The following is a 15,931-nucleotide window of genomic DNA, read 5'->3' as shown; positions in this document are numbered from 1 at the left end:
TCGAGTTTATCTTCCATCCCTTTCTTCTTCTCTGCAACCATCTTCTCCCCCCAAATCACTCAACCATCTTCTCCCCCAAATCACTCAACCACCACCACTCGAGCCATCATCACTTCTAACAACCAAGACCTACTTTTCTAGCCACTTATTACATCACCTCTTAATCGTTTCATCTCACAGGAACCCTAGGTTAGGAGTTGATGAAATAGGTGAGGTTAGAGGATAAATCGAAGGCATGGGTAGCATCAGCAGACGAGAAGGAAGCATGGGTGAGAGCTATCAGTCGTTTTCAGAGATTAGGTAAGGATTTTTTGTAAAACCCTAATTTCACTGATTTGGGGATTTTGGAATTTTTTTGTTGTAACTATAAAAGGGTGTTAGGGGTTGTGAAATTCGGCATCTCTGGGCTAGCCAGTGAGCAATATTTGCAGTTCAATATTAATTTCGAAATTAATTTTCAATTCATCCATGTTGAATCTCTCTTATGCATAAAGATTGAATGTGAATTGTATGATGTGTAATGTGGAGCATGTTTATACCTGTTAGTATCATGATTACAAGCATGTCCATGTTCTAATTCACTTGCTAGGGTTTAGAGGAAGCTCTTGATCATATGCTAGGAATGTTAATGTATTTGTATTTTTTATTGAGCTGAATTGCCTTAGGATGAATGCTTAGCCATTTGGGCTACCTGCTTGTGATCACCTGTGCTGTTAGAAGACAGCTGATACTAGGAGTGGAGCTAGGTCTTTGGCCAAGAATTCAATCCACTAGAGAGATTTCCTTAAGCTAAACTAGCTAGAGGAGCTAAATGCCTGTGATTAGTTGTGCTGATTAAAGACAACTGATGCTAGGGGTAATTTGGTTAGGACAGTTAGTAGAATCCTCATTGTAGTCTTTCATGAAAGAACAAGACATACATTGCATCATAATTTCCTTAGCATAGGGTCAAGTAGTGGAATCAAAAGCCTTAGTACCTTCTTTTGAATTCAGATAACTTTAGAAATTTAGAAAACTTTAGCAAATCCTCCAAGTCCCTGTGGACAAACCTCTATTTACATTCTATCTTCATCAAGACCCTGTATACTTGTAGGTAAAACATAGGTTGTAGTTTTTAGGTCTCATTCCTTGAGCTACCACTTATGCTTCCATAATGGTTCCTACTTCTATGTCTGCTGCTCTGCCAACTATGGATGTTACTTCACCACCTGCACCTGCTACTGAGTTATTACCAACTACTACATTGTCACCTATTTGCAATGAAGCTGATATCTCCTCATCTGTACCTTCTACTGAGTCAGTATCTTCATCTACTATTACTTCATCATCTCCTTCTGTTGTTACTAATGCTCATCCTATGAACACTAGAGGTAAAATGGGCATTACAAGACCAAAACCAAGAATTTATGCTTCAGAAGTTCAGTCTGTGTGTGAAGACATTACAGTTCCCACCTGTTACATAGAAGCTTGTAAGCATCCTCATTGGAGAGCTGCTATGGATGAAGAAATCACTGCTCTGTTGCAGAATGGTACTTGGAAACTGGTGCAAGCAATTGCAGGACAAAATGTAATTGGCTGTAGATGGATCTTTAGAATTAAAAGAAGGGAAGATGGCTCTATTGAAAGATATAAGGCAAGACTGGTGGCCAAAGGCTATAATCAAATAGAAGGAATTGATTATCAAGACACTTTTAGCCCTGTGATCAAGCCTACTACTGTGAGAATTATTCTTTCAATCTCTCTTTACAAGAACTGGCAGGTAAGGAAACTAGATGTGAAGAATGCTTTTCTCCATGGTAACTTGTCTGAAGAAGTTTTCATGATTCAACCACCAGGCTACACAGACAAATTGCTTCCTAATCATGTGTGCAAACTTCAAAAGTCACTATATGGCTTGAAAAAAGCTCCAAGAGCTTGGTTTGAAAGACTAAGTCAGTTTCTACTAAAGAATGGTTTCTCTGCTTCTAAAACTGATACTTCACTGTTCTTTAGAGTGACTTCTACTTTTGTGCTCTACATTTTAATCTATGTGGATGATATTTTAGTGACTGGGAGTTCTTCTGCAGATATTGATTCTTTGATTGCTGCCTTAGGCAGAGAGTTTGCTATTAAGGATTTGGGTCTCCTGCATTTTTTCTTAGGTATTCATGCTACTAAGAATCGGCATGTATTCTTCTCTCACAGGAACAATATATCTCCAATCTGCTTGTCAAAACTAAAATGCACAATGCTGCTAGATGTGCAACTCCTATTTCTACGACAACTTCTGTGATAAATTCTACTCCATTTGAAGATCCAATTCTGTACAGAAGAACAGTTGGTGCCCTTCAATATGTCACAGTTACAAGACCAGACATCTCCTATGCTGTCAATAGAGCATGTCAACATATGCAGAACCCAACTGAGGCAGAATGGTCAGCTGTGAAGAGGATCCTGAGGTATTTAAAGGGCACTGACTCTCATGGTTTACAATTTAAAAGGTCTATATCTCTTCAGCTTCAGGCCTACTCAGATGCAGATTGGGCTAATGATATAACTGATAGAAGATCAACTGGTGGCATGGCACTTTTTCTGGGTCCTAATCTCATTTCATGGTGCTCTAGAAAGTAGAAGACAGTTGCAAGATCTAGTACAGAAGCAAAGTATCGTGCTCTGGCAGATGCTACTTCAGAACTCATTTGGGTGCAGTCTTTACTTCATGAACTACAGTTTTATTCCCAAAAGGTACCAGTTCTGTGGTGTGATAATATAGGAGCTACTTACTTAACAGCAAATCCAATATTTCATCACATAATGAAGCATATAGAGATTGCATTTCACTATGTCAGGGAGTTAGTTGCTGCAAAAGCTCTGGATGTTCGTTTTCTCTCCACTCAGGATCAAATTGCCGATATCTTCACCAAAGGATTATCTACCCCTAGGTTTTCCACTTTGAGGTAGTCTCTGCCTCTGCATAGACCCTGTTCTTGCGGGTGGTGTCAGGAAATGATCTTTAACTTGTGTGAAATGAGTGTGCAAAATCAGAGAGTCATGAATTGTGTGTGTCTGTGGTAACTGGCAGGTAATGGTTAAAGTGTACGTTAGTTACCGGTTGAGGAGGTAGCAGTTTGAAATGTTTAAAAAAACACCTGACAGCGAGTAAAAATCAATTCAATGAAATCTAAAACTTGAGAAGCTTATCAAACGACATTAGCTTTCTCACACTATGAGTTATTTTTTCCAACAGCACCCAAACTATAGGTTTACATTTTCCGTAACCTAAAACTAACAACATTTATAAAAGCATGTTGCCTCGGCTTGCTTTTATTTTTATTAACAAAGATTTTTATTTTTAGAAACGTTATGACGTAAGAGAGAGACACCAAACCAATGATCAGCAACCAAAACTCATTTAGGTGTAAAAGTAAGATGCTTATGTTCTTGGTCGCAGCAGTACACAGAAGTTAACTTTACTAGGGAGGTGCTGGCAAATGAGACTTTACTTCGATTGAAGCAGGGAAATCTATGCAGTCACAGCAGTAGCCCCTTTTTTTGCAAGGGAAATAAACAGTATTTACAAGATTCAAACTGATATAGGTAATAAAATTTTAACTGTAAGTTCCCAAGAAAGGCGAAAACCATCTTCACTGCAACATTTTGATACAAGAAGTAAAATGTTTAGTAAATTGTTCTAAAACCTGACTGGATTTTGAAAACCAATTTCACATAATTCACTCTTCCATTGCATCTGCTCCTTCAACAGCCACCTCTACTACTTTCTCTTTCAATTGTTTGATCTTGGTTGATAGGACCTCTGCAAAACAACATCACAGCAACAACAACGATAACATCAAAACTCAAAACCTTACAATAGACTTTACTTACATATGCAGTGAAGTCGTGGTAAATAAACAGACGAATCACTTACCAGTCTGGCCCTTGGCAAAAGAAAATCCTCTAGTACTGACGTAAGTACGAGGGTTGGGCAACATATGGTTCCTCAAATACTCAGTCCCATCCTGTACCAGAAAGAAAACACTATGGTGTTAAGCGCAGCCATAACAAAAAAAGAGATGACGTTGTTTCTATAAGGGGTTGATCAACATACCTTGGTTATCACACAGACATCAACATTGCTACCACTTCCTAGATCATTGAAAATACCTGAGCGGATAGCCTCACTAACAAGATGAATGCCTTCCTCTCTCTGCAATAATTTATCGAACAGTCGAAATCAGAATATAAACCTAATAAAGGTTACAGAAATTTGGAAAGACAGTCCACATAAAAGTATTAACCTCCCAATAGAAGAGTCAGCGGAAATAACAAGAGTTACATAATTCTTGGTAGATGAGGTTCACAAATACATCAAACAGATAATAAACTGCCGGCCCAAACATAAAGTTTCAACATACATGTGGAAAAGCAACTGTAACTACCTAGGACTATTCAAGTTTCAGGTGAATGACAACAGTTGAAACAAGAGAAGAAAAAAAAGAAAATAGACCAACAAAATCGCAAAATCGAACAGTTTATGGAATCTCTCCAGCAGTACAAACAAGCCGCTACATCAATAACTGTTTAGGCATGAGCGATCCAGATAAATGAGGACTGAGGAGAAACAAGCTGGTTATCAGCATTTTTCCCTTCCCCATCCAATTCTCTTCACATGCAACAGAAACTTACAGCCATGATAACTACTGAGGTGGATCATCCGAATGGAATGAGCTTCATTATTCCTCCATCACTTTACATGGCCTGAGAAACCTAACTTATATCAACTAGGATGGCAAGCGACACTATAACATGAGATCTTCAAAACCTAACAAACACTGCACACGAAATCTGAATCTAGTTCATCATCTTTATATCCGAGATGACTATGCCATGGTAACAATGAGATGGTTCCTAAAAGAACATGCTCAAAGTAATTAACTTGACGAAGTTATTCAATCGTCTTTATCTTTTGAAGATTCGACCAAGACGGTACAGACTGATAGAAAAACGTAAAGGTTCCAACAAGTTTGACATAATCTCCCTAGACTAAGACTCAAAAACACAAAGAAGAAAATCTGAACAAGGAAAAAAGAGAAGCAACAATAACAACTAAGGGAAAATGATTTGTCTAAATGCATAACTCAAGACCAATGGCTGAAGTTTCCCAATGGTCCAACAAAAGAAGCATAAAAGGTAAATCGTGTAACTACACACTAAAAAGTTATCACAATTATCTAATTGAGTAACATAACCCAAACAGTGTGACAACTTACAGTCATGCCCTCTCTGTACTGTGATTCGAACATGGCCATAGCAGCAAGAGAACCAGAACCCATCGTGGCATAAGGAAGACTATCAGTTGAACCATGTGGGTAGATCTACAAAAAACAACTTCCAGTTACAAAGCGAACACATATAAAGAAGAAACTAAAGGAGATAGCAGTAACAGTATCTGAACTCACAGTATGCAAATGAGGTCCAGTGACATCAACTCCACCAAGCACCAAAGCAGCACTCACGTGACCCTGGTAACTGTACAATAGTGCAACAACCTCCAGTTATCCAGATTCTTTCGAACTATGCAAAACCAAAAACATCTGAGTGCAAAAAACAAATATACCTGAAAAGGTGAGTCTTCAAAAGTGTAAGAGCTGTTACAACCCTTGATTGACGACCAGTTGCATAACGGTGTAGGTTAAGTTGGGAGCTGACCATGTCTATAAAAAAAAAAACAATATTTGTTGTTCACTTTCATACGTCTAAACTGTACAATGATTCAATGAAAATGTCGTTTATCCATAAATAACTTCCAGAGCAGAATATCCACGTTTTTGCTAAATAGCAGTTATGTAATGTGTAGAAGTACATGCATACACTGGGTATGGTATGGATGACCAACAACCTCAGCCTACAAAAGAGTAAAATGAGAAAATATACCTGTGACTGCTTCTGTATCCGCAGCAGTTCCTGCTCCACAGCAATAAATATTAGGTGCCATGTAATGAATCTTTTCACAGTTCTTGTCACAAACAATGGATCCTTCTGTTGCCCTTGTATCCGCCCCAAGAACAACACCATCCTATAGTGGCAATGAAGGAAAAAATGAGAACAAATACCATCAACTACCACAAAGACTGAAACCATGGCGCCGCAACTTTACCATGATCAGTTATAACAGGATTGGTTTCATCATCTACGTTTCCCTAAGCCAAATCAATTACACTTAACGAAAAGGGCATCCAATCGAAACTCTAGTTCCAAATAATAAAAACCATACTAAGATACAACACCAAGAACAGCACCATCTTGGAGAAAACAATGTGAACACATACAAAAGCACCTCAACAAGGATAAATACTAATTATCATCTACATTGCAACAATAGGCCCATTCCAACACATCCTAACACCCTTGCTTGCTTCTAAACAAGTGATTATCTTAAATCAAATAAAAATTAACCCCACTTTCCCATAATACTCCTAGAAGTTAGAACCAGTCCAACCCAACTAATCAATTTTTCTTGCACTAAAATCCATACCCCATTAGCTAACCTAGACATAGAACTCACCCAGGTTGCCCTAAATCAGTTTTCATTTGCTAACAAGAAAATCCAATCGAAGCCCTAGTTCCAAAAAAAACATTAAAAAAAAAAAAATTGTATACGTTTAATAACCTAGGTACAAAAGCCCTATATAGAACTCCCTAAAGTTGCCTAAATCAATTTCAGTAACTAAGAAGGGAAATACAATTCAAACCCTAGTCATAATATTTATGAGAACATGTAAACTTACAAATTTATCATAAAAATATCATAAATACAAAGAGAAGTGAGAGATAAAGATGTTTACTTGTAGACAGACCAACAATGGTGGTACCAGTTTCCTGTAAGAAGGAGTTGAACCCCTTTCTGGCGAGCATATCGTTTCTAACACATAGATCGAAACTAAACCCACCCTTTGATGGAACTTCAATCACTGATTGTGCCATTTTCAAGAATCTTTAACTCAAAATCCAAAACCTACCAATAAACAGATAATGTTACCTAATCAGAAACTATCTACTAAAGTTTGAACAAAAAATAGGTGCTCAAACAAACTTCTTGTCCAATAAATTTAATCAGAGATTTGTGTATCTACACTACAAGAAAACTTACACTGATAATCAATCGGGATTTAGAGAGAGTTTGGGGGAAGAGAGAGCAGCGAAGTGACTTGGAAAAGAAATAAGGGCATAGGGCTCATATAAGAGTTCGAACTCTTCTCGATTGGGATTTCTTCAGGCACAAGTCCAGTCCTACAGAAATCGTCAATTTGCTGGGCCTGCATCTGTAATAAGCCTTTTATTGTTAAGAGGGTCCTGTTATGACTTGTATACCCATATATCAACATGATTATTTAAGGGAAAATAAGTAATTTAGTAATTTTTTAGGTGGTCCCAAGTCTGTTTGGTATTTTGGAAAGTGAAAAATACTAGAACCCCCTACTATATGGGTTCAACATATACAAGCGCCACTTTCCATTTTTGATATTTCTAGGCCCAGAACTCTTTTTTTTGGGCCTGGTTTTGAATTTTCCCGGATTGCTGACGTCATCAGGATTTTTAATAAAAGTGAAAATACCATAGTTACCCTCCAGTATTTAAAGTTGTTTTATACGGTAACAGAAACATAAAATCAAATCAAATTAGTTTTTAGCTCTATATTCTCTCTGCTCTCGTTGATTTTTTCTTCAGAAACAGAATTAGGTTTTTTCTTCACACGAAATTGTTGCATTGAAGAACAAGAGTTCGTTAGTCTGTTGTTGTGTTCAAGAGAAAACGAAGATCAAGGATTCATTGTTGATTTTTCTCAATTTATTGATGTTATTCAGTGGATTTCAGATCTGACGAGTTTGAGACGATGCATTGAAGAACAACAAATAGGTTTGTATCAATTTTATCTTCTGTTTGTATCGAATAGGTTTGATTCATTACTTTTTCTGATTGATTGTTTGATTTCTATCTTCTACTTTTTGGATTTTTGTGTTGTTTCGATTTTATTGAGTCTGAGAAGAAGAAGAAGACAGTTTGGAATAGAGAAATCAACGTAGGTACGAATTGTGATTTCGATCTAGTTTTCAATTCAATTGATTTTGATTGTTACAATTGCGATCTAGTTTTTTCACTTTTTTAATTTGGTTTTGATACTGAGTATGTTTTTGTTGATGCTTACACAGGTTTGGTTGATACCGAGAAGAGGAATAGTAACAACATTGTTTCAGAAGTAAGAAAACAATCAATCTAGGTAAGAATTTTATTTTGTTTTTGATTTCAGATCTGTTTTCAATTTTTTTTTTTTGAATTATTTGTTCTTCTTGCATGTCCGATCTGTTAATTTTTGTTGATACTGAGAGGACTATGAAGAAACAATTTTGTTTTAGTAGAACAACTTCAATTTGGTTTGTTAGACATGCTGTTTTTTTGTTACAGTATGTGTAACTTTAGGTTACACATATATATCATGTTGTATTTTTAAGCATGTGTAAGGAAGGTGCAGATGTTTTTTAGTTGCAGCATGTGTAATTTTAGTTTACACATATATATCTGTTTGTATTTTAAGCATGTGTGAGGAAGAAGCAGATGTTTTTTAGTTGTAGCATGTGTAATTTTAGTTTACACATATATATCTGTTGTATTTTAAGCATGTGTAAGTTGAAGTTACATATATATGTCCTGTAACAGGTTTATGTGTAAATAGTTGTATCATCTGTATCTTTTACTCATATTTAGCTTGCCGCATAGAATATACTTCTCACGAGGGGGCAACGCCCCCGAGTGAATTGCGTTCGTTTTAAAATTTTGATATTGTTATTGTGTGTTTTATATTTTTCAGGTTGTCATGGATCCTGTTAGTTGCGCTGTTAGTTGCATTGTGTTGTTCGCTACTCTTCAGATTTTATTACCCTGCGTGTTAATACTGATATCAAACTTGAAGAGTTTAAGGAACAAGTTTGCAGGGAATGGAAGCAGTTTACTCCACTTGGTATTACTTTCTTCTTCCGAGAAAGTGGGAAAGATTTTCCGCTTGACTGTGATTTTTCGTTGCAAGCTCTTATATCCATCACAAATAGTAAACAGAAGACCAGTGTTGATATTTTCTTGCAAAATGTTCCTCGTGTGGCCTCTTCCTCCAGCTCTAGGGCAGATTCTTCTATTTCTAATGGGTCTAGTAGTACGTCTTCGTCCAGAAACAATCTTACTGTTGCAATGTATTTGGAAGATAAAAGCAAGCCTGCGAAACCTTTGTTATCGGATGGTTGGCCCAAGGTTCTTGGTGAAATTGGTCATGTGTTTGTTGAAGGAGTTACGCAAGTCAGGGTTGCTTTCACCAAGTATCGTCTTCGCACTGGTTTCCAAATGATTGTAACTCACAATGAGCGTTCTAGGTTCACGGCTAAGTGTGCAGATGAAAAATTGCGGAAATTCCATGCAGCTTCTATCGATGAAAGGAACGAAATGTTTCAGGTAGGGTTTCCGTGTTCTGTCATCTAATGCTTAGTATATGTTATGTTTTTTACAGTATGTGTAACTTTGGTTTACACATGATGTTTTTTGCACCATATTGTGTTTTGGTTGAATTGTTTATATTTTGTATGAACCTCTTCAGGTCAGGTCTTATAACCCTGAGCACATTTGTGGTGCTGGTGGGCGCAACTTGAACCAAACTTACTCCACCAGCTTCTCGTCTAGTTTGATTGAGGAAGAAGTTCGCAAAAATCCTCACAAGAAGCCCAAGCAAATTGCTGCTGATTTCCAGACCAACTATGGGATTAACATGGAGTACTATCAGGCATATAATGCTAGGGAAAAGGTTTATGAGACGATTTATGGCGACGATGTCAAGTCCTACTCGCACTTGGTATGGTATATTGATGCTATAAGGGAAACCAACCCTGGTAGTGTGATAAAGTTTGAACGTGAAAATAAACAGTTCCAACGGATTTTCATCGCATTTGCTGCATGCATCAAGGGGTACCGGTTTTGTCGTCCAATGGTATACTTGGATACTACTTTCCTTACTGGTACATTCAAAGGTTGCTTGATGGCAGCTACTGGGATCAATGGTGGTAAAGGTATGTTTTTTTTATGTTTTTTTTTGAACAACTTCAGTTGACATAACTGAAGTTACACATGTGTAACTCTCAGTTACACATTACTTTACTCAGTGTGTAACTAAGAAAATAGCACTGTAACCTTAAGTTACATATTTGTTTTAGCATGTGTAACTTGTATTTACACATTGTTTTCTGTTTGTGTGAAACTTATTATTCTTTCGATTCTGCACAATTTTTTTTGTAGGATTTTCCCCCTTGCTTTTGCACTAGTCGATTCTGAGACGATCAACAACTGGGAGTGGTTTTTAAGGAATTTGACTGAAGTTGTTGGTGATGGGAGGCCAATCACCTTCCTTTCGGATCGCCATGAAGGACTCTTGCAGGGTGTTCCACTTGTTTATCCAGATGGGTTCTACAACTTCTGCTACTATCATTTGACGAAAAATATACCCATCACTACAACAGATCCTAGGTACTCGCTTGTGATGGACCTTTTCCGAGAGGCGACATACGCACTCTCACCTAAAAACCATGTGAAAGCCATACAAAAGATTAGAGACTTGAACTGCGATTGGGTGGCTGATTACATCGAGACAATCCCACCTGAAGCATATGTGAATGCCTATTTCAAAGGTTGTCGGTATGGACGAACATCTAGTACTCTAGCAGAATCAGTCAATAGTTGGGTTCTGGTTCACAAGAAGATGCCTGCATCTGGTCTTCTTGATCAGGTTAATTGAGTGTGTGTGTGTTTTGCTGTTTTGTTTGTCTTTTTATTTCATGTGTTTGTCACTTTATGTATTCATGAATTTTTTTCTGCTTTTCAGATTAGGAGGAAAATAATGTGTTTGATGGCGGAGCGTCGTGAAATTGGTGCTAATATGATGACTCCATTAACCCCTGAGTATGAAGAAAAGCTTGTGGCTCTTCAATATGAAGGTTTGGCTTGGGAAGTATTGGTTGCTAGTCCTACCGTGTTTGAAGTTTTTAGCGAAAGGTCTCACATGGTGGACCTCGAACACCAGACTTGCACCTGTCAAAGGTTTGGTTTCTTATGCTTTTTCTTCTCTCTGTATGTTCATTTTTTTTTAGAATGTGTATCTTCCAGTTACATTAGATATATGCATGTCTAAATAGTAGTTACACATTCATTTTGAAAGTGTAACTTAAAGATACACATCCTGTATATGCACCTGTAACTAGAATTTTGAGTGTTTTTGTGATTTGTATGTGCAACTAACTGATTTTTTGATTATTTTTGTTTTCTTCCAGGTGGCGCGTATATGGTTTTCCTTGTGCTCATGCTCTTGCAGCCATACGCAAGATTAAACGTGAGGCTACTGATTTCATTTCACCGTATTTTACAAGCGACTATTTTAGGAAGACTTATATGCATGTCATCCAGCCGATTCCCAACTACAACAGGCCTGTTGAATATCATCCAGACGACACCGTAAACCCTCCTACCGTGAAGAAGCAACCAGGTAGACCACCAGGGAAAAGGATTATAAGTAAAGGTGAGAAGAAGGTGAAGAGGAAAGTTCGTTGCAGCAATTGCAAGGAAACAGGTCACAACAAGGCAGGTTGCAGGAATCCTTGGAAGTTCACACCCCACTAGCTTTAGCCTACCAAAGTTCATTTCTGCAAATAATGATTTGATGTGTGGATTCTTATTTGTCTTGGATTATATGTTTTTTAGTTTTCTTCATTTCGGTTCTCACGGACCAAACGTTTTTATTTTTCTGCAATGTTGATTATGTGCAAGGATCTTTTATTCAGATTTTATATTTTGTCAGTTCACAGTTGAAATGCATTTTACTCTATTTTTGATTTATTTATGTACGTCTGATCAGTGGTCAAATGCTTGTGTAACTTTAGTTTACACTCAAATATGGATGTGTAACCAGAAGTTACACTGCTGTGAATGCATGTGTAACATTAGCTTACACATGATAAATGCTGGTGTAACTTTATTTTATTTTTATTTATTGGGTAAGTCTGATCAATGGCTTGTGTAACTTCAGTTTACACTCAAATATATGGATGTGTAACCAGAAGTTTACACTGCTGTGAATGCATGTGTAATATTAGGTTGATAAATGCATATGTAAACTCTGGTTACACCTTATGCATCAAGTTAAGATGTGTAGTTACTTAACCTGTGGCATACTTTCTGAAACCTGTACACACAGCAGTAGAAGTTCTAACAAGATAAAAGTTTTTAATTCAAAGAATTTCAATCAATAAATATTTTCAAAACCAAGAACTGCTAAAATCTACTAACTAATGAAATTTAAAAGTTTCTAACAACATATTTTCCAAGTCTAACATCTGCTTATGGCTAACAACATATTTACGAGTATAGAGTTTTTTCTAATCCTAATGACTGCTTTGCACATCTCTGGATGGATCCAAAAGAATCTTGTATAGCATGCTTCCTCTCATGCGGTTCAGCTTGTCAGTCCACCATAGCATCATAGTTGAGGTTAATTTTTTGTCAAGTGGTTTATTCTTCATCCTGATCTTCATGTAATTGCATACACATGGAAGACAGTCAGGAAATGAACCTTGTGGTGGCGAAGGGAGATTCTTGGCATTTTCATTCATCCCAAGAGCATAAGGACACAAGAGTCTCAGTTCTGTAGTAATTGCAAATGCATATTTCTTGGCTTGAACAAGGTGTTTACCCCTGAGTTCCTTAACATTTGATGAGTTCATGTAGGACCAAGCATTAGAGCTCCTCAAGTCATACTCCAGCAGTGTGAAGTGTGTGTTGTTGTTGCACATTGGGGAAAAAAGTCTGACTGCATCGTTCTTGTACTTGACATACTCCTTGGCAAGCTTCGGAATCCAAAATTTCTTGAATTCTTCGTAATCCTTCAAGTAAGAGATCTGCAAAAACCATTTGGAATGTCAAACTCAAATTTTTAATCAAAAGTTACAAATGAACAAGTGATTATGTAAACATAAGTTACACATAGGGCCTTGGGTTTTACACTGGAAAAATAAGGATGTGTAACTTCAGATTACACATTATAAATGGTTGTGTAACTTCAGATTACACATTATAAATGGTTTCCGACATTAAAAAATCTCGAGTATGTTATTATAATCTTACCAAATACACTACACATTATAAATGCAATAAGATTTTAAATATATTGAAGTACTTACGTATGCTTTTGGCGACAGGAATAACGCTTTGTCATACTTGTTGTTAGAGTTCATCTTTGTCTTCAATCTGCTAATGTAGAAGTCGATGAATTCTGACTCCAAGTAGGATTCTTTCTTGGTAAGTTGTAGCATTAGTTCTCCAGATATATCAAACATCTGGTTACCATCTTCGTCGCATTCCATCCAAGCAATGTCTCTGCATTACAAAGAAGTAAACTATTATCAATCAAGATAACACAATCAAGTAGTAAAATACAACAATCAATAAAAGAATCAAGCCTACTTGGAGTCGAGCTACTTACGTTTTCGGATGAGTATTGAAATATTCAAGCACTATCTTCTTTTTCTCGCCTTCCAGCCTTTCGATAACTTCTGAACCTTTCACATCCTTTCTCATTGTTCCATCATCTTCATCAGCAACTCAGCCATTCTTTCTTCTTCTACTACTGGAACTGCGTCTATTCTTTCTTTTTCCACTTCTGGAACTGCGGCCATTTCTTCTTCATTAGATGTCTTCTTAACCCTCTTTGAATTTCTTTGATATTTTTTCAGATCTTGTGTTGGGATTATTCTATTCCTCATCACACGTTGTTGTATGAATGTTGGTTGCCTTTCTCTTATTGTCTTCGCAGCTTCCTTTAGTAACTCTCCTGCAGGTTTTGGAGTTTTTTCTAATCCAAGGCTAAAAAAGTTTTCCTATGTTGTAGCTGCGCAAACAAATATAGGCAGAATCTCAGTAAAATTAGCACATGTATGTAACTTAAAGTTACACATGCCAAAATAATAATGTACTGTATGTAAGTTCAAGCTACACATGCCTTTTACAATGTGTAACTTAAAGTTACACTTCCATTACAAACAAAACATATTGTATGTAACTTCAAGCTACACATGCCTTTTACAATGTGTAACTTGAAGTTACACTTCCATTACAAACAAAACATACTATATGTAACCTCAAGCTACACATGCCTTTTATAATGTGTAAATTGAAGTTACACTTCCATTAAAAACAAAACATAGAACGGAAGAGATTCATACCAGTTGAGGTAGGTTCTGCATTCTCCGTCACTGCAGGTCCATGTTCAGTTTTGTTAATGTCGCTGACGATCTCATCTATCATTTTACTCACTTCAACATTCGGCATATCATCAGGGTTAGCTCCTAGTTGCGGTATTGTAGCACTTATCACCATGGAGTCCACAAACTGTGTTGAAGCAGAACTGTCCCCAAAAGTTCCAGGAGTTGGCTGAGTTGGAGCAGTCATAACCAAACTGTCACCAACATTTGCAGGTGTTTCCTCATTGACTTTTGCAGTTACATCATCACCTGTGGCTTTTGCAGCTACATCATCACCTGCCCCATCCACAACTCCACCATCTGCAGCTTTCTTCTTCGCCTCATCCGTAACAGGTGTCTCTTCAACATCTTTCTTCTGCTCCTCATCAACATTATTTGTAGGAGTGGGCTTTCCCTTTGAAACGGGCCTTTTCTTTGCTGGAGTCTTGCAAGTTGTCACACTCTTCAAACTTGAACTATATGTCCTCAGTGGTCTTTTGTGCCCCTCTGCAGCAGTTTGAGCTTGCAGAATTGTTGGCGTATTTCCAGCTGCAAGGCTCATATATGGAACTGCACAAGGATTGAAATGAGAATTAGGATGATGATGATGATGATGTTAAATTTTTTTAATAAAATTTCAAGAAGAATATATATCATGTGTAATCGACTGGCTTGGATAACTAACATGTGTAACTTCAAGTTACACATGAATATGGCATGGATACCTAGTGTAACATGGAGTTATACATGCATCTAACTAGTGTAACTAGGGATTACACATCCATATGATTAGTTTACTCAACATTTATTAAGTCTAATCAAGTTAAAGAAGCATATTAAAAATGAACAACTACTTACATTCTTCATGGAAGGAAGTTTCCGCGTCATCTTTCTCTTTCTCTTGCTCAGTCTCTTTCTCGGTCTCTTCTTCTTCATGCTCAGTACTTCCATCTCCTTGTTGCTCAGTCTCAACTAACTGTAACTCTTCTTCTTCATGCTCAGTAGGTCCATGCTCAGTACCTCCATGTCCAGCATCTTCATGTTGCATAAACTCTTCATGTGTCACTTTGTAAGGATCAATACCCATTGCTTGCATAATTTGGCAACTAAAATTGTGAATCTTGAATTCTGCTGTTCCTGAAAGGTCTCCTTCTGATATCCCTTCTCTGGCAATTGCATACACTGCTTTAAACATTGCTTGCTTTGCTTGCAGTTGCTCTTTCAGATGGCCATTCTCAATGGTTTGCGCTTTCATCTAACTTTGCAGGTCGTCCTTGCTGGGTACCACTGTTGATATACCTAGCTGCTTCTCAAGCTGTGAAAACTCAGCCACAAAGCTAGGAGTTGGCTGCAATTAACAGATGGAGAGGTTAAAAAGAGACAGCAAAAACAGTTGAACATTCTAAATATACAAATTTTCAGTTGTATGTGTAACTTAAAGTTACATAAGCACATTTTATATGTGTAACCAATAGTTACATAAGCACATTTTATAGTTACACATATAAAATGCATTCACTGGTTTTATCTTTGCATGTGTAACTATAAGTTACACAAGCACATTTAAATGTGTAACTTATAGCTACACATGACAATTTTGATTACATCAAAGTTTTATCTAAATTACATTA

At 37.1% G+C, this 15,931-nt stretch overlaps 1 protein-coding gene across 1 annotated transcript; it reads right to left on the bottom strand.

Moving 5' to 3' along the window:
• Positions 1 to 3,435: 3,435 nt before the first annotated feature.
• Positions 3,436 to 6,983, bottom strand: LOC113299497 (proteasome subunit beta type-7-B-like). The gene is made up of 8 exons (XM_026548517.1): positions 6,841 to 6,983; positions 5,914 to 6,055; positions 5,597 to 5,693; positions 5,439 to 5,508; positions 5,250 to 5,354; positions 4,088 to 4,186; positions 3,908 to 3,998; positions 3,436 to 3,793 (listed from the first exon to the last, which is right to left on the bottom strand). Exons 1-8 carry the CDS (start codon positions 6,961 to 6,963, stop codon positions 3,711 to 3,713), a joined length of 810 nt encoding a protein of 269 aa, XP_026404302.1. The 5' UTR covers positions 6,964 to 6,983; the 3' UTR covers positions 3,436 to 3,710.
• Between the last annotated feature and the right edge of the window lie 8,948 nt (positions 6,984 to 15,931).

This window comes from Papaver somniferum, chromosome 7 (genome assembly GCF_003573695.1).
Source record: "Papaver somniferum cultivar HN1 chromosome 7, ASM357369v1, whole genome shotgun sequence".
NCBI classification, from domain to species: Eukaryota; Viridiplantae; Streptophyta; class Magnoliopsida; order Ranunculales; family Papaveraceae; genus Papaver; species Papaver somniferum.
The sequence above is the reverse complement of the archived record's forward strand: the minus strand, read 5'-3'. Positions and strand labels throughout refer to the sequence as shown.